This window comes from Copadichromis virginalis, linkage group LG20 (genome assembly GCF_057382275.1).
Source record: "Copadichromis virginalis isolate Kocher_CV1m ecotype Utaka linkage group LG20, C_Virginalis_male_GT1.1, whole genome shotgun sequence".
In the NCBI taxonomy this organism is placed as follows: domain Eukaryota; kingdom Metazoa; phylum Chordata; class Actinopteri; order Cichliformes; family Cichlidae; genus Copadichromis; species Copadichromis virginalis.
This window is the reverse complement of record NC_140637.1, coordinates 5,320,804-5,340,101: the sequence shown is the minus strand read 5'-3', so window position 1 is coordinate 5,340,101 and position 19,298 is coordinate 5,320,804. Positions and strand designations below refer to the sequence as shown.

Sequence of the window (19,298 nt, the reverse complement as noted above, 5' to 3'; positions counted from 1 at the left end):
TTCACCGGGATCCAACTTCAAGGCGTTGTCACATAAGGATTGTGTCCTTTGTTATCAGCGATATTGACTCGCAGTGTGTCGAGGCGTCTGCCTGTCTTCGTGCAAATGAACTGAAATCTGAGAAACAGCACTTTGACCCTGAGCCCATCCGTCAACAGCTGCGCGGACTTTTATTAATTGGATAAACAATGTTTGGCCGTTTGGTGCTTAAATAATTTGTAAAAGCGGCCTTATGTTCTTCTTTAAATAATATTAACAGCTTTTCTGCGTCACTTTGGAAACAGATTCAAAATTCATAAAAGACAATTTCTCAATAAAATATTTCATTTATTTTTTTTAAGAGTGGAGGCCTTGTGAAATCCGTCTATTGGTATATGCGTGTCTGTAGGATGCATTTATTTACCACTGAGGTGTTGCTTACAGTTATGGAAAAATGCCGATCATCTTCTGCTTCACACACATCACCATGAAATGCCCCAGATTTCCTCTACCATGCGCATGCGTTAAATAACGAGTCTCCAACTTAAGCAACTGTGGTCACAGTTTTGCATAGTTTTAAAAGAAGAGCCTGTCAAAAAAGAAAAGAGAGAGAAAACTTTTCTCACGTTGAGGAGAGAGCTTCTCCGTCCTGTACGCAGGCGGCTTGAATACAACACGGCTAAAGCGCCTCCCACTGGCGTATCTCGGTACTCCTCATGCTTCATCAGACACCTGACCACCATCTTCTCCCGTTTGCTTGTTTTCCGAGAGGATTTGAAGTTTGAAACCATGCATACTGCAGTGCAGGGGGATGGATGTGTGCAGAAAAAGGAGTGATGACATCGCAGGTGACTTTTTCCCCCACTAAGTAGTTGTGATGTTCCTGTAACTGCGACACTTCAAGGATGCATTGTGTAAATATTTTATAGCACTTCTTTTATAATATGTTTTCGTTCTTTTTTTATGTAGAGGAAAAAAAATATCTGCAAGCGGTTGAGTTAACCACAGAATCATTTTAAGCTTGGAAGCGCTTGATATGTGTTAAATTCAGATTTTGGTTAGGTGGTTAGCCCACTAAATAAGACCTTATTAAAGACACTTGGCAAATCTGTCCACGTGGGCTTTGGTTGGTTATCAAATGTCTGTTTCAAGGAATGCCAGTTTATTTAAATGCTTTTTCTTCTTCTTCTTCTTGTAACTACAGTAAACATTAACAGGAAGTAGGGAAGAAACACGATGAGTCAAAAGTTCTTCTCTGATTTTATGTTACAACTTTCAGATGAATCATCAGGACATTATACCACAGAGCGCCGCACATCTGTAGGCCTGCTTTCCAGTGAAAACCTGAACGCTTTCACCAGATATTCCCTCTGTTTGGTTAAAAGTGGGCCAGGCCGCTAAACCAGCAGATGTCATGTCTGGTTAGGATGAAATACTGAACGGTCTCAAATGAGAATGACAGGTCTGCTGCTGCTGCTCGTGAAAAAACTGTTTGCATTCTTGTCTCACTTTTTCATTAAAACTTTTTGAATTCGTACAGTTGCGCAGCTGCACAATCCAGGGGGATGTCGTTCCTTTATGCTTCGCGCCACCAGGAACCAAGAAGTTTCATCCAAATTCCTAACAATAAATATCCAACCAAGGATAGCCTAAATAATGGATTTACACAAAAACCCAAGACAACACCTTCAAAAAGCAAATACCTTTTATCGCCATCTGTAGCGGGCACCTGGGAAGATGGGCTTTGTGCGTGGCAGAGTGAGGAGGGAAATCATAGTTTTGGCGCAGACAATGTGAGCATTTAAATAAGAAATGGAATCAGAGCCCGACTGTTTGCTTTATTTCTCAATTCCCACATCAGTTTGAGAAAACAGCACAAAAAAAGAAGAGTGGAAAAAAAAAAAGCAAAACACTTTTTTAGGTGTAAAGAAAAACATACGCCAGGAAATGACAAGTTCCAAACCAAAGAGCAAAGAACGTCACTATAGGATGTGCGATAATTGTGATGAATCTCCAGTGTCCTTATCCATCTCTGCACTCGCATGCAATTTTCACTTCCCTTTTTTGCATGCATGAAAGCAGGGAAAGAAGTAAAAATAAAACAGAATGTATTTGAAATAAGAAGCTCAGTCACACAGAATACGCGCCTGTTGGGCCTGAACTGCTACCACGTGTGACATAAAGCAGAGGTATGCGCTGCCGGGGCCAGACGGGTCAGCCAGGCATCAACAGCGGCATCAGTAAAGTGGCTGCACCGTGGCAGGTGATTTAATGGTTGTCACAGCAGCAATAGAAGTGTACAGAGACAGGATTCCAGTCAAAGATAATATTTGTGATGAATCACTGTCACGCCAGAGGTAAATGTAACACTAATAGACATGGGGAGATCTACTGTTAGCTGGTTTTGCTAATGAGCGTATTCTTTCAGAGAGGTGGTGTCACTTTGCGGGTGCTGCTTCCATACAGTAAGTAGCGAAATGAGGGGGCTTATATTGGATTGAGTGTAATGAGAGTGTCATAGCCATACTGCTGTGAGGAGCTCGAGACATGAGGCCTGAAATGCAGATAATGTTGTTGGAAGACAGTCTTTATGAGTATTGCTAAACTGCAGGTAAGACGTCTGCTCGAAATTATGTTTTTAAAAAAAGAGCTGCGTGCATGACTCTCTACTTTCCTAAACAGGAAATAGTGCAGTAGCAATGTAAAAGCTCTGAAGCCACACCAACGTGTGCTCGAATGCTTGCCGGAGTTGTATCAAGAAACAAATGTGTATTGATTAACTTATTTTATTGATTTATGATGGAACTGTTGGTGTTATTGTGCAAATTCTGCTAAGTTTTAAAGTCAAATTTCCCATAAGGGACAATAAAGTTTCTTCTTCTTCTTCCTTATTTAGGCCCGTACTTTCTTTGAACATCCTGACTTCACATTCGCCATCAGATCAGCCCACAAAAACCAAAGCTAAAAAAATGTGTTGCTAACATTTCAGAGGTTACATTTACAAATCTCCCTAATGAGGATCTAGTTATTTGTTTAGCTGCTGTAACATATGTTCCACTTTAATTCAGGCCAATAATTTAACATATGAAAGCAACAATTACAAAGACTACTTAACTGTTAGACAGTTAGAGGATACCTAAACAAAGAATGTGGATTTAAATATTTGTCAATCAGTCAGTTTTTATATTTGTTATTTTTTTCTCATTATTTTCACTAAGGCTATTTTTACATATTAATCAGTGACGTCTGTGCATATTTATTTCCAGTCACAGAATGAAGCGGTTAGGAGAAATCTCTCCAATATTTTTCCCGGGATCCTTTTACTTTAAACGTCTGTTTCCGATGGCGCTCGGATGTGTCGATCTGCAAAGAGAGGAATTCTGTTTTTGCTGAATGGCAAGTGTTTGGTTTCCTGTTTGGATTAGCCAGCTTTAAATCAGGTACAGTGATACTCAGCGCAGAGAGATTCTTCAAGGTGGAAGGTCACAGGGAAGTCAACTCAACACAATGGCTGCAACTGACTCCCCCAGCCAGGTGGAGCAACTCTTAAGGTGGCTTGCAGATGTAGTCCGATCTGTTGTGTGCAGGGAGAGAGGACTGTGTGCTGGCATCAGGTTCTTTTAGTTTCAAAAAGCTGTAAACCAGATAAGAAGAGAATTTTTATTTCTTACGCACAGAGGTGAATGAAGTTCAGCAGCTTTGTTTGTCAGGCTCTTTTAGCAGTTGTTGGGCAGATTTTAGATTTTTTTTCTAAGCTAATTTTCTGAAATCTTAAGACTATAAAGCCTCAGATTTTCAATCTCATTTGATTCAGCTGTACCTTATTTAACAACAAATCCAGAGGATTGTACGAGCACGAGAGAAGACAGGACTACTTTCTGCTGCCTTTGCTTGAGCTGGTGTGCAGGGATTCTGCTTCTCATACTCGATTTCCAGCCTTTCCAGCAGCTTTAATAAGATCACAGAGTCATACAGCGATCATATTTCATTTCTGAGTTTCGGTGCCAATGTAGATTTACAAATGTGCCTATATAAACCAGGAACCACAAAAAAGCACTAGTCACTGATCTCACAATTACTTAGTCCCTTTGGCCATCCACCCAGTCTTTGAACTGTATCTTGCGAGCTGAAAGCGCCTTCCTACACTGGAACGAGAAGTGGCAATACCACATGATTATTGCTCAATCCACTGAGTATTCACAATTACAGTGAGGTCTGTTGCATTTCCTGGAGCAGAAAAAAACAAATAAAACTGAAGCGTATCAAAGTCTTTTGGCCTAATTTGTCCTGTTGGGGGTCTCACTCGATCCTCTGCATCCAAGTAACACACCGTGCGCTTTTGCTCAGCACCCCACCCTCAACCACTCCCAGCAGCACCTCGCACCCCCCCCCCCCCCCCCCCAACACATTCAGCCCGAGCCCTCAATTGCTTGTTTAACTTGACACATAATTACTGTGGAAATATTTGTGTATTTTGTACGAGTGCCACAGCCTGTATTGCAACCGACTGCCAAGTCCTCGCTGCTCCCACTGCAGCTATCGCAGCCAGAATCCCTGATTAAAACAAGATGCTTTCATTTGGGCCAGCTTTGGAAGAAATCACTCCCAGAGATGGGCCTCTCCCTGCCAAGGCCCTACTGCTGTAAGGTTTGCCATGTGTGGCAAGGCTGACATGCTCATTGTACCAAAAGAGCTTTCCTTTTTTCTTTCTTTCTTGGTTTAAACCCAAACATGCTACTGAATCAAGCCTCCTCCATCAAAGTGGCGCTCTGAAAAAGCCCACAGTGGAACTCTGGTCAACATGAAACAGAGAGTTGTTATTAAAACCCCATGCAGCTTGAGGTCATCGCTATAATTTTTCACACAGAACCCTTTAATTTTACACTCATTTAATAGCTTTTCATATTAAGATTAAGGCAAATGCGCATGGAATAAGTACCTTTAAGCCTAGAAAATTTGAAGCCACCTTCGCTCCGGATTAAGAGTTATAACAGCACATTTTACTTTCCCTTAGCCTTGCTTAATCTGTTAAATTAAAGGATGCAGAGGTGTGAGGGGAGCCAAAGGCCTTTTTTCAAGCTGTATAGGTAATTATTTTAAAGGAATGTTTGTCTGCATTTTCCCAGGACAAATTTGGCTTTCTATCAATCTGTACAGCAGAGTAATATTTTAAAGGATTTGCATGTGTGTGACTGAGCACATGTAGCACAAGACTTTCTCCAAACCCCCTCACAAAAAAGATGACAACTACCTGCATTTAAATAGTTTATAAAAGGCTTGAATCTGCACTATAGGTTTGTTTCCGCCGGCCATCCATAATTCATAAGTGGCACAGGAATACGCAGTTGTGGGAGAGATGTGACAACGGCAGGTGAAATGCTCTCTGACATCTTATGAAGTCACTCTCGTGTGGCGGTGACTGGACGTCTGGAGAGTCTGGCTCCGGCTGACCCATCAGCTTTGACTCACCGCTGGCCCGAATCAACAAAAATCTCAAGAGTCACTTGAGCTTTGTCCTGACACCTGTCATGCAACCTGAGCTCTTAATTTTTGCTTGTCTGAAATTTTGTTAATTTGAAATTTGGAGGTAATTCCTTAGCCAAGCTAATAGGCGCGCGGGACTGTGAGCCGCGAGATACAGTGGGGCATTGCAACGCATCCCAGCAGCAAAATAAGTAAAACACACCACTTCAATCAATGTTGGGGGCCACTTTCATGTAAATTGGGACCTCATTCACAATATCTAAAGCAAATTATCTTCATTAGATTTCCAAAACCATGCCACTGATTTGTCAAGCTGTGAATGATAATGAAGTTGTCTGGTTAATGAAGGACTGAAGATGCAGGGTTTCACAATCATGATCATCTGCTATATAACCCTTATGAATATTTAAGGATCTTAATTCTGTATACTGTATAATTGCACACCAAAGCTTGGCATCTCTATAGACTTAACAAATAGAGTATGTAATGGAGGAGACAGACCTAGCTATATTTCACTAATCACTCGGATTAATTAACTGGTGAATATATGGGATGTTTAACTTTGCAGGATCCATAGGGAACTCCAGCAAACAAAATGCGTGGAAGAGGCACCGAGTTCTGTGAGCTTATGCATCAGATTATTTACAGAGAGTCACTTACACTTTCAGAGTTTGTTCGTGGTGCTCAGCTAAATTGTTTTCCTTCCAGCAGATTCGAATGGCGAAGCTCGGGCTGCTAATTTAAAATACTGTAATTGGGTTCACGTCATTTAAGGGAAATAAAGGCTCTTTGGTCTTTATTTCCCTTTATTACAGCACATGGAGCAGAAGTGCACATGTGACTCAGATCACCGGGGTCGGAAAACAGGAAGTAAATAAGCTCGGTCGTATCGTGATCCCACCAGGTGCCCGTTCCCACAACAGCCTTTGGAGTAAACTGGAGTGGATTTGAGTGTCATGGTGGAAATCCTCAGTCAAATAAAACAAAGTGGGGCTGCATCGATGCTCTGTCTTGTTTTATATGATGGCTTGAAATAAATGAACTTTAAATGGAACCTTGGCAGGGACTCGAGCTATTGATCGATTGAAGCAGGAGCTGAAGTTTAAGGGCACAGCTTTCCCGGGGCTGGGGCTGTAACTGGAGTAATGAAATTGATTAGGCCAAGGGAGGGTGACAAGCCAGTAGAGTCAAGCCCTTGATGTAAGGAAACAAGAGTGCCATCTAATTGGGGTGTAATATGGGTCTTTAGAGGACATTAAGCACACGAGTGGCGGAAGGGAAGCCACTATACTGGATGGAGCCAAGATGATGTTGCACCGGTGTTATTATTTTGTAATTATTCACTCAGATGATTGGATTATAGGCGTCAAAACTGAGAGTCCAGCCAAGGGTCAGCTTTTTCCCAAACTGTAGCAGCTTTTGTAACAACTCGATCCCTGCAATACGCTGTGCTGCACAGGCACCTGGATGAGAGAAAAAAATGTATCTTCTATAAACTATAAACTTGAACAAGTCGTGTTTTACATTAAATATGTTTTTTGGGGGTTTTTTCCCTCTTACTTCCTTAAATCCTGAACTTTCACCAGACGGGTCCGTGCAGTTGCAGCACTCGTGCTTAAAAACTGCTGGCCAGCTGTGGTGAAGTTAGAGATGGCTTGTATTCAGCACATTACCTATGCAGACTATATAAACAGACCTCACTGGATAAATATTCTATTAGTATTGACATGACATTTGCCCTCCTTTACTAGACCCAGTGATGTGCACATTGTGGTTTCCAGGTGGGTCTAAGCTGAACGGGCACAACAATTAGTCTTTTTACATGTAATTATTCAAGATTTAGCATATAATTAAAAACATGTAGAAGGCTCAAACTACATCTCTGATTGAACCCATAATCCTAAAAAAGAACAAACTTTTATAAATTCATTCTTCAGCTGCTACAGTCTGAAAATCGCACTGACTGCGCTGTCACTGTTTTGAACTTATGAGTAACTCTGGCTGGGATCACGGGGAGTGCGGTGTCCTCCTGCCAGCAAAAGGCCCTGTCCAGTGCAGGGGCATTTATCTCCTGGCCTGAACTGTCTCACTCAACAGGATGGCCAGAAGTTACGGTGCATTACAAGCACTTAGCGCAGTGATATCAAGGTTCACCTCCGATTTCCAATCTCAGGCCAGAATGGTGGGCTGGGAGGCCGTCATTAAAAAGCCATTACATGCCCATATTTCATATACCAGTCTCTCCTATGTTTCAAGGTGTTAAAAGCTCAATGTATATTTCCTCTATATTTAAGCAGCAGGACAACGGAGCAGCACATAGCATCCCGCTAGCAGCCATTGACCTTGGCCTAGCCAGCCTTCATTAGCTTTTAGACACTTATCAGTCATAACTGGGTTTGTCCTCTCCGCAACGTTTCCTCCTTCACTTCACTTAGGCCGGAAAATAATGGCTGAAATCCATTTATCTGCCATTTCCAACAAGTGCGTGACATTAACAAATTATCTACTTTTCGCTAAGTATGGCCAAGGTACCCTCTAAAGGATTCCTCCACTCTGCCGGCCAAGGTCAGACCTTTTTAGAAACCGCCTTTTTTTTTTTCTACCTGAGCTTTTTTCTTTCATTCCCATCTTTAAATATTCATCCCGCTTTTGCATGCCGGGCTGAGCTTTTATGAGCACCATCAGCCATATTTCTCCAAACACACATCTTTATTTGTTTTTGATTATTTATGCTCCACTCTGACTTTATAACTCACATCCCTAGGAAAACATTGATCCAAGAGGCAAATGAATCTAATTAGGACCTCTTTCTTCTGTGCTGAATATTGACTTGTTTTGAAAGGTGCCTCTCCATTTCGAGAGAATGTCTCTGGAATGCTCCTTCCCAATCTCTTTAAGGAAAACTTCTAAATGCTGATGAGATATTTAAGTCCATAAATGCGATCCTGCGCAGATCTGCAGTGGCGCCTAGATGTTCATAATGTATTACATTTATTGCAGGATGTCATCAGTGCGCTAATTTCCAGCCCTCTGAAACTCACGGGCACCAGTTGTTTGTTCAATTATCGAGTGCTTTTTCATCTTTTTTTTTTTTGGGAAGTTGTGCGTCTTAATATATAAAAACATCATAAAAAAGAAGCTGCAGAGAAAGAGTGGATAATCTCTGCAGTGCATTTGGGGCTCCCAGGCCCAACCTGTCAATCTCTTGAACAAGGACAGCGCAGAAAGTGATGATGTACCATTAGTCAAGAATCATCTCAGCTAAGAAGAATCTTTGTTCTTGACACAGAAAACTTGTGTTCCATCTCGATCAGTGAGGAAATGGGGCCTGGCGAAGCGTGCGTCGCCTTGCATTTGTCTTGAGTTGCTGTCCCAAAGGCACCGGCGCTTGTTCACAGCATTACGCCGCTGCCTGTTGATGAAAAGCCCCTGCATTTTGCCGTTTCGCGCAAACTCAGTTTCTCAAATATTCCGTCGCTTTCCATGTAGTTGATTTCTATTTAAAATGGTCATGATTATTTTATTTTGTAACATTAATGGAAGTACATTTGGTGCTGGAGGAGGGTGGTGCCGAGGCATTTGCAATTCATATTCCCCTGCGTGATTACATTAAGAGTATGTTCTGTCATATTTGATTAATGTATCGTGTTTTCCTTAAAACAGGATTAAAATATGAAAACAGACAGAAATTATTACATTACAAAGACTGATCAATTTTTAATAATCTACTCAAGGAAAGAGGGGGGTAGAAATGTGGGCTGCTCAGAAACGCACAGATCAGGTTTCTGCAACATTTTGTAATCGGGGTTGAAGTCCCAGACAGAATGAACATGAACGGCCACTAACAGCGCCTGCACTCTGTGCATGTTATACAACGCTGAACGGCGAGCTTTGGCTCCGTTATTAGCATGCTCGTGTATGTATCTGCAGCCAGCAACAACCTGCGCATTTACTGTAGATATCTTTTAAATTTCCCTGTAATTTACAGAAGCAATCATAAAATTTAATGCGCAGTCTTTAATTTCAAGGGGTGACCGCGAATGAAAACATAAATAACAGAGAAATACAAGCTTAAACACCGTTGTGCAAAGTACTTTAACTGGCAGCTTTTTACGAGCAAGTAGTACATCATGAGATGTACCCCTAGATGTGCTCTTTGTTGCATGTTCGCAATTATATTTTCGGGAAATTCACTCCATTCATTTCCTCGTGGAATCTCTTCATCATACATGTGTGAAACTGACAGCATTCACTAAAATCTTTAACACTGAAGCAACATTGCAGAGAATCCAGCTGAAGCTCTTCAGTCAATGTCAATAGCCGTTTTTGAAACTAAGTGTGTGTGCATGTGTGTGTGTGTGTCGACCAGTATAAACACAGGCCTCCAATTCCAGTGTCAGCCATTTAGCCTGACCGTGGGTGACTGTGAATTAAAAAGAGAGGCCTTTATGTGCGACCCTGCAGCACAAAAGGCTACATCCATAACTTAAAGAGGCAGGGAGGCCATTAGCCACCACTGCTAGTCCACCTTTACATAATACGGTGTGTGCGGAGTAATCGCTGAGCTGATGAGCCAAAGTGCTTTTGGACCGAACTGTATACATGCTCCTTCCACGCGAAAGAAAGAAAAATGATAACAACCTCCTTATGTGCGTCTCTCATGTTCTCTGTTAATGCTACTCGGAAAAGCTTTTTCAAGAAAATCTTTCCCTTCGGCTCCACTTTGGGTAACAATTAAATTCTGTTAATCCTCAGCTAATATTTATCATATGAGATCAATTGACAGTTTGTCTGTGAGCCTGTTTCTCCAAAACAAATCACATACATGTGGCTTTCAAAATGCTGGGACGAATCAAAATGACTCAGAAAAGCCAAATATTACTGCTGAAGCAGTGCTTTTTCTTCTTTTCCTGAGGGCGAGCAGAGACAACAAAGTGTGCCTGTGGAAGCAGAAACACATGGACGGGGGTGAAGAAACTACAGAGAAGGCTCCAAGAAACAAACTATCAGCAGTTACCAGTATGGAGTGTGAACTCCATATGTTCTGCGAGCAAGCTGTCCCATTCGTATTCCATGAACTATTACAGTAACTCCCAGTGTTTTAGATCTGCTTCTCCTAATCAGTTCTGATTTTGCATCTGTTATTTTTAATGCCACATATCATGTTTTAATGCATTAATCCATTAAAAACAAAGTAACCACCAGGAGCAAGATTGAACTGTTTTCATATTCGTCCTGCTTCTAATCTTTCAAACAAAGTGAACCACAAGTGTCTCTGATTGTGCTTATCTAAAACACTTAGATTCCCTATAAAGCTGCTAGTGGCAGAAATCAGGTAAATGATACTGTGTATCCTGCTTAAAAAGGATTTGCAAACCATTTGGACTGACTGCTCTTCATATTACCTTAATGCCTCCCAAAAGGCCAAAGCCAAGAATGAATTATTGATAGCCATCATATGGATCGCACACTGTGGCTCCACATGCCTATTAGAGGGTTTTCTTCATTCATTTGCGCTAGCTTGGACTTCTGCCTTGACCGACGCATCACTCTTCTTCTTTTACTTTTATCCATTAACTGTTAACAATAACTGACTTTACGCAGGTCCCTGAGTTTCCAGCACAAACAAAGTAACGCCGTGGCTTTCATTTGCATGCTCTGTGCAGGGGTTGACCTTTGGCCTCTGTTGGTTAACCTACAGACCATTTAGGCTTTGCTCCATTTCTGCATGGAAATTGGAAAAGGGGAGACAATAATTTCTGGCGAAACCATAGCTGGAATAATAATTGCTAAGTTTAAAAAAACAGAAATCTAATTGTGCCGATCCCTCTGGGAACTAATATTGGACTATCTTATAAAAGGCCCCCAGTATCCCAGCAGTGATTTATTGCTGAATTCCAGTCATTTTCAATACATTATAGTTTCCAAATTGTGTTTAAATTGAGTGTAGAGGAGAAAAGGCCATTAGGAGATGCAGAAATGAAGATTATATTTAAATATTCATGTACTCGGTACCTTATTATTGAATCTGTACACTAACAAAATCAATATTAAGTGCAGCTTGACATAAATTTATTTATGAATTTCGACTTTCTAAGTACTTGCGTTTTTTCGCTCAAAAAAAGGATGGGTATAATGCCGTAACGATATCAAAACAGAGTGTCAGGGTGCATTAGTCTGGGAGTTTATGAACCCGCACATAAAAACTCAGGAGCGTCCCTGTAGAAGTGCTTACTAGGCAGAAATGTCGCTTTTTACAAACATCAGTCATTTTACAGCCCTGTATCGCAGCGCGCTCCTCGGCTGTGGGTGATAGTTAGAGAAAGATGCAGTCATCTTGTTTGTCCTAAATGAGATCTTTGCAGTAAGCCTACTTGTATTAGGGCCTGGGAGTGGGACTGTGTAACATTTAATTAAAATGGATGTCTCTCGTTGTGCCTAACCTGTCCCCCTAACTCCTTCTTGTTTCCAGGCCATGTCTTTGTTTAGACAACAGCCCAATGTGACACTTATGACACGAGGACACTGTGGTTCAGTGGATTTTCTTGTTGCGCGAGTCTTAATACGGCAGCATAAAATAGCCTGTGATTGGCTGTCCCTTGCTGAAAGCCTCAAGGAGAATTATAAATGTACTACCAGTAATAAAATATCTGCGTAGTTTATTTTTATATTCCATTGTGTTGCTGAGAGGAGAGGAACTGCCACATTTTTCATTCATATCGCACGCTTTGCGCGCACCATACCGCTCAGATTTAATAGATTGTCACAAGTTTTCAAAACAGTTCCTTTTGTTTCTCCGTTTTCTTTTTTAATAGAAATGTGAGCAAAGTTAAAAGGCTCTTTATTGGAGGAGCCACATCTCTGGACACAAGATGATGCCATAAAAGCAGGAAGGCATGGAAAAGCAAAACATCAATCTGAACTAAGAGGGGGAAGCAATAAATCAGAGAATCATAGCCTTCAGCCCCGCCTTTAAAATCATTTAAACAGATTCAAAAACCCTGATTCTGCTCGAGTCTCTCTGTAAGCACCCTTATAAAGCCTTTATGTGCCTTAGACACAGAGGATAAAACCACAGATCCTTATTGAGAGACAGAAAAATGACACCCTGTTCCTGGTAAGTGGACGCTTTAAACAGTACTATCGGTATCAGGATCGAAGAGCGGACACGAGTAAGTAAGGCTGAAGGAAGTCATCCATCCAAAGCATTCTTGTAATATGTTTTAAAAACCTTTTCAGGTCTCTGTTTCTACTTTAAGGTCCACTCATATCTAAGGTTAAGGGGGTTTGTACGGCTTTATCAGATAGTCAGTCAGTCTGGATTGTTCCAATTTCCTTATTTCCCACTTTAGAAACATATCAGCTGTTCTGTTTAAACTCAGTGCCAGTGAGTGGGCTGGATAAATATGTAACAGTGTGCATCAGTCAGCGTCACCATATCTGCTCTTGGGCAGCGGTGTGACAACGTGAGGCAGCTTTGCTCATCACCCAGAGTAGGAGAGCATAAAACAAGATATCTTTTTTTAGTTTTAGGTGTGAGAGAAAAATACTTTATTTATTTATTTTAAATTTAACCACTCATTTAAAAAAAAATGATCAGAAATATTACATGTTACAGGAAAACAGCCAAAGAAACCAAAATTTCCCTTTTCTATCCCTCTCTAAGAGGAAGCGCTGCACTGAAAAATTAAAAGCTTTGGTCTGCAAGTATCAGAAGGACACATGTTCACCAAACTGCTGAGGATGGAAGGAGGGATTGGGATTTCTCAGAGCTAATGTTAGTTTGAAAAAGGAGAACCTGTTTCAGTTAAATGACACAGCTGGACTTACGTGACCCTGATACACGAATAATTACACGTGATTCTCAGGAAGGAGTATTTTGTGGTATTTTTTACTTTGCTTGAGTGCAGTATTTCCCAAGTAATTTATGTGTGCACTGTCAGCAGTTTTATTTTGTGTTTTAGACCAAATATCTTTATTTTATCAGTTTTGTTTATAGTTTTATGAAATCTCATTTAAGGTGACACTTGTCAAGTCTCGCTTCACATTTTCCCAAAAAGAAATGCTTTAGAGAACGTTCAATTTTACCCTTGCAAAGCCCGAACCCTGAAAGAAATGCCAGAAAAATCACATTTTTTGAAACTGGAGTGTTTTTTTTTCTGAACATCTGGCATTTTTGTGCAATTTATAGTTCACAGTTGATCTTAAACAAACAAAAAAAAACATAAAGAGAAGTTAGAGGTGAAGTTAGAGTTTAAAAAAAATCACTCAAGGTCTCAAAAACTCATGTATCAAATATGACACATTTGGTGTTTGGTTTAATTTCAGTTTGAATTTAATACTGAAATCTGAGTACTAGAGTTTGCCCAACTTAAATTTTAAAACGTAATTTCCTCTGTGATGGATTGGAGACCTGTCCTGTACCACGTCTTTCGCCCACTGCTAACTAGGAAAGGCTAGCGGTTAAAGAATCAGCGGTGCTTTCTAGCAGATAAACTCACCGAAATTATTATTTTTTCTTTTCTTTTTTCATTTTTTCTGCTCTGCATGACAGAAATGTGATGACTTTTATTAGAAAGAATGTAAATCCACATTGCTGTACCTTTAGATCCATGAAAATGTGCAACTCTTTCACTGTCAGCAAATATTTGTCATTTTAAGGTAAAGCATGGCAAAAATGCATTTGCACAAAAAGACAAAACTAAAAGCAAAATTGTTCTCTGTGTGTTAAATGTGAAGATTCAACTTTGAATTTATTTGTTTTTCCTACATTCTCCAGAAAATAAAGGCTGATAATGAGGTAATAACTGGGTTGCTTAACCAAAATGTGCAAACTACTAATAAGAGATGAATACAGCAGCAGCTTATTAGCAGCTTTACAACAGAGGAGCTGTTGGGAAGAAAACACGTGTATTTCACAGCCAGATTCATTCGTGTGTGTGTGTGTGTTTTCTTTGCCTTGAATGTCACTTTTAAAGAGTCTGTGGGACAATTTTAAGTAAAAGCGTTTTTTTGTGTTGACAGCGAAACGATAAAGCGTTCTCGGGTGATCCTTGTGTGTCCTCTGTCTGTTTCAAACCCTCAGCCCTCTTTCATCCCTGTTCACCCAAGAAATGGAATCATAAAAACCATTCATGCTAAATGAAAAAGGGCATCATAAAGCTGCATTACACTGGAGTACACTCCTCTGCACCTTCCATCCTTATCAATATCACCTTTTGTCTCCTAACACATCTCTCTTCCCCCTTCCTGGTCCTCTTGAAACAAAGCATAAAAGCCCTAGAAAGAGGCGCAAGCTGTCATTGCTGTAATATAAGATAAAAGTCTTTAAAAGCTAAAGGTCCGGGTTGGGTTTTTTTTTTTCTCTCCTTCACGTCGGGCAGTCTTTAGGACTGCTCTTCAGGATTAGCAGCATAAAGGACTATATATTATTTGCAGAAAAGCTTAGTGGGCACAGTCTAAGCCTATACATATAAGTCAATTTATATTAGAATTTCCATACATGCATTTTCTTGTTAGAGTCAATATGCAAAAATGGTACTTACTAACAAATAATGCATAATGTACTAGAGGCAGGGCCATCAATAACTGCATTTGAGCTTTAAAAGAAAATGCAAAAATGCCGAGCATAAAGATGGGCCGTATAAAATCTACAACACATTAAACACAAAAACGTCAAAAATATAAAGATGGCTCTTTGCCCGGGAGACAGCAAGTCATTTATCTATGAAGAAGAGGAGGAAATAAAGAGCTCCCATCCCGAGCTCCTGTGTATTTCATTTACTAACAAAGTCAGGTTATCTGTTTAGAGACAACTCTCTTCCTCCTGCCCATCAGCCACACAGACAAAGAGACCGGAAGGGAAACAAGGCAGACAAAAGACACTCACATTTCTCATCAAGTAAACATCCTCTTTTAATTTTAAATGCAATTAAAAAAAAAGGTGGTGGTGGGGAGGGAGTTCTTCTCATGCTAATATATAGTTAACGTTTATTATGTGGAGCACAAACTGGTAAAAATATGTCCTTTTCCTCTATTTAAGACGCGGGAAAGAAAGTAGGTGTAAATAAAGCGCAGCAATTTGGGAAAGCACTCTTGAATACAGAACCTGTCAATGTACACCTCCTCCGGGCAGTTTGGTACACCACATAACACATGTTCCTCTCTGCTGGCTGGCTCAGAGTAGAGCCGATGCTGTGTAGTTTTGTGGTGAGGTGTTCTGTTGCTTCTGTTGCATTTTCTCCCACTGGTTTGACATTCAAGATCTCTCAATTATGTATGAACGGCAAGCAATATCCTTTACCATCAGGCCCCCATGTAACATATTTCATTTTCAAGGGCTGCAGAGCACAATCAGACCCTCTGTGTAATTACGACTTATTAAAAATGATTCCAAATTATCAGTGGATCTGTGGGCTGGTGTCTGGGTCCAAACTGAAAACCATTGCGCTGTATTAGTCACAGAATAACTTCCCATGGGTGCAAGGTCTGTCAGCATAGATCCCTGTCTTTAGATCAGTGAATGTTTGAAATGTATTAAAGGAAAATCACCCTAAATATTATTTTGGAAGGGGTAGGTGGGGATTTTGCACATTTGATGTGTGATGTAACAAGGAGGACCACTGGCATCTCTTTTTTTTTCTATTATTTTTTGGCTATGCAGACATAAGTGGCTTTTGGGACTGAGCATTATTCGAAAATCACCTTCAATGACTTGTCGCGACGCACTTTAAGCACTTTCGTGACTAGTTTTTGCTCCCTATACACAGTCTCATAATGAGAAAACACAGTTCAGCAGAGAAAAGACATCTCAAACAACATGTTTACCCTTCACACAACATGGAGGAATTAAAAATGGATGAGCGCCCCATCCATTATTTCAGCCTCCAAATGGCAAAATCTGTATAAAGCTCTGAGTATCCGTCTGGGTGAAAATAAATAAATCAAATATGCACTTCAGCATTTCCTGCTCTTTTTCCACGCAGGATACGGTGTCGTGATGGCGGAGGGCACACATCCGGCTCCTGAAAACACCATGCGCTTTTTTCTAAACGCGTGTATAAATAACCCACGAGTTTTCAATTAGCTTTTTGCATCTTTTCTGTTAATTCAAATGATTTTGTCACTTTTCCGGGGAAGCGCATATAATATTTAGGCAACTCGCATATTTTTCCCAGACCCACTCTCCCAGCTGAATCCTCCATATCTGAAGTATTCTAATTTGCGAACACAGCGGTGTCAGGAGTGATTTTGCTGCAAAGTCACTAATTACATGCAACATCAATGCGATGTGGGGAAAACGTTAAAAATTTAGCATCGCAAGACAAATGGAAAAAATGCGTGCTGAAACAAGGAAAAGAGGCACTAACATTCACAGTTTTTCTATGAATAATGCATGTCTCTGCTACTTTCACAAGGACTCACCCAGATTGGCTCCAGTGTCACTCTCATCTTTATCCTAAAAAAGAAAAAAATATGTGTTTATGACTTTCCACTTGCAGCACTGCTTTAAAGGGCACTGTTTTATGATTTCTGTGATTTTCATTAATAACCAAGAAAAACATGTAAAGTGGTCAGTTCAAACTCATTTGTTCATTTTTTTTAAATTAAGTATTTAGCATGCACTCTAAAGTTCAAAGCCTCGCACTCCTAGATTGTGAGGACTGTGTGATTAAATGTGATTTCAAAGGTTTTGAGCATTTCCTGTGAAATTCTGTGCCGAAGAGCAGACAGTGTTGGAATAACCTCGCATATTTGCAACAAGACTTGAGTAAAAGTAGAGGCTGTGGTTTACTGTTGCTCCCCAGCCACTCGCCAAATAGCAGCCATGTGTACTATAGAAAGGTACAAAGGAGGCTGATAAACTGTTGGTGCGTCACGCTGACAACAGCCAACATGAGCTGCCCTCTGAACTCCGGTAACTTAGACTGACACGGCGGGGGTCAGCGTCAGACTGACAAACAACTTTGCTTTATTTTGAAGGCATTTTTTTACGGCTCCCCTTACACAGTAATTATATTCCAAATCATTATGTGTTGTAAAGTCTATTGACCCCTGGTAAACTTATATTTACCAAGCTGGAACAGTTAATGAAATAGTCTTTTAATTAGCACTCCTCTTAAGGGTGGAACTTCTGAAAGGGGTCCCTGTTTTGTTTTGGCTTTGTGGTTGACTGAAGTGTGCAGATCCACTGTTCTAAGATAAAACAGTAATATCTTAATTAAGGCTCGCCGTTTAACTGTTTACAGTCGAGCTGTGCGTGACGGCACCTGCGGTACAGGAATATTCACCACGCCGTGAATCAATAAAACAATATCATAATTTCTTCTTTTGTTGTTTTGTTTTTTTTAGGGCCAGGTCATTTTTCAAGCTTGACTGATTGAAAGTGGTCTGACTACTCAAGGTAACAACTGGAGATGAGGGGGGGGGGGTTCTTTGCCTCTTGTATAATGCAGTCTTTGGCAGGCTCTCTCTTTGTATTAGATACATTAGGATGGAAATGTGCACCAACTTAAAAATGCTCATGTGAAAAAACATGGAATGTATTAAATTAATGGTCTCTTTTGCCTCAGGGCAGTAATGAAAAGGGACCCCCAATGAGTTCATTTTTCACGGCTTTGGTTATGCATTCAACACTCTAATTGAATTTCAATGTAAGTTTTAAAAAGTCTTTATTACAGTGACTCTTGATGCAAATTACATGTGATCTATCGTGGGACTTTCACCCATTAAGTAATTTAATTGTGACATGCACTCTCTGCACACCTCGTGCTTTTATGCCCATTCCTCCTCATCCAGATTGTCACTTTCTTCTATTATTGGTGCTGTTTATGTGGATTGAGGAAAGTAGTCTGCATATACTCTAGGCAACTTTCACGAGAGCGGCTCCTTAAAAGGAGTAATTGCAAAGAGAGGGGACAGGCCCCGACAGCTAAAGTATACTGGAGTATATACAAGTCACAAGGATTTGCAAGATGTTTGCAGATGACTGCACAGAGCACATTTTACGTGTGAAAAGAGATTATTAGGTTTATCATGCAAAGAGGAAAAATATGGCGCTAAGAGGATCTGAGGGGAGGGGTGTCTGACATGAGAGAAGTGTTAAATGTATACGTAAAACATACACTATTTGCCCAAAAGAAGTCAAGAAGACTGGGGGGAAACTGTATGTGGACGTGCTTTGTGCTGTGTTTCAAACACACTGAGCTGTAATCTCAAAAGGGTCCAAAATCCAACCTGGGAGTCAGTTTTCTCTGTCTCCATCTAGTGTTTCTGGCTGAACTAACTTTCTGAGCCCGGGGAATAAATAGAAAGCCATCGCCTCCCTTTTCCTTTAATGTTAAAGAACAAAACATGTTTAAGAAAAACATAAACTCAGCCGAGAAGACGGAAATCCAATCACAAACTGTATGTTTCTCATCAATAGCATGACTGCGTGTGGACGCACATGCGACTGTGCCTGAGCCCTCTGAAATACTGAGCCCGAATTGGCCTGATCATTAGAGGGAGGAAGAGGCTTGACCTGATATTTCCTCTGTTGTTTGGTCAGGAAAGGGACGTTATTGTAAAAGGCCTGTAAAGATAAATAGCCCTGGTGTTGCCATGGCAAAGGCACAAACACTGGTGGTCAAAGACAAAAGAGCACGAGACAATAAATCCGACTCTGTCAATTTTGTTTAGTTTTCAAAGTGTTTTTCAGGGAAATATGGTTTCAAAACAAGAGGCCACATCCATTTTTCCACAGAGAAAGGGAAATCAGATCTTTTTTTTTCTGAACAGGCCACAGTTTCATCTTGTACATTTTTTTTCCATGGCCACGGCATCCTGATTAGTAA

The 19,298-nt window shown here is 40.6% G+C and overlaps 1 protein-coding gene across 1 annotated transcript in view; it reads right to left on the bottom strand.

Moving 5' to 3' along the window:
* Window positions 1-1,811: 1,811 nt before the first annotated feature.
* Window positions 1,812-19,298, bottom strand: part of ciroz (ciliated left-right organizer protein containing ZP-N domains) — a 28,715-nt gene continuing 11,228 nt past the window's right edge. Inside the window, exons 13-14 of the mRNA XM_085443446.1 lie at window positions 16,888-16,921; window positions 1,812-3,613 (exon numbers count right to left, since the gene is read on the bottom strand). Coding sequence (XP_085299572.1) covers window positions 3,590-3,613; window positions 16,888-16,921 — 58 coding nt within the window. The 3' untranslated portion in view covers window positions 1,812-3,589. The remainder of the gene's footprint in view (window positions 3,614-16,887; window positions 16,922-19,298) is intronic.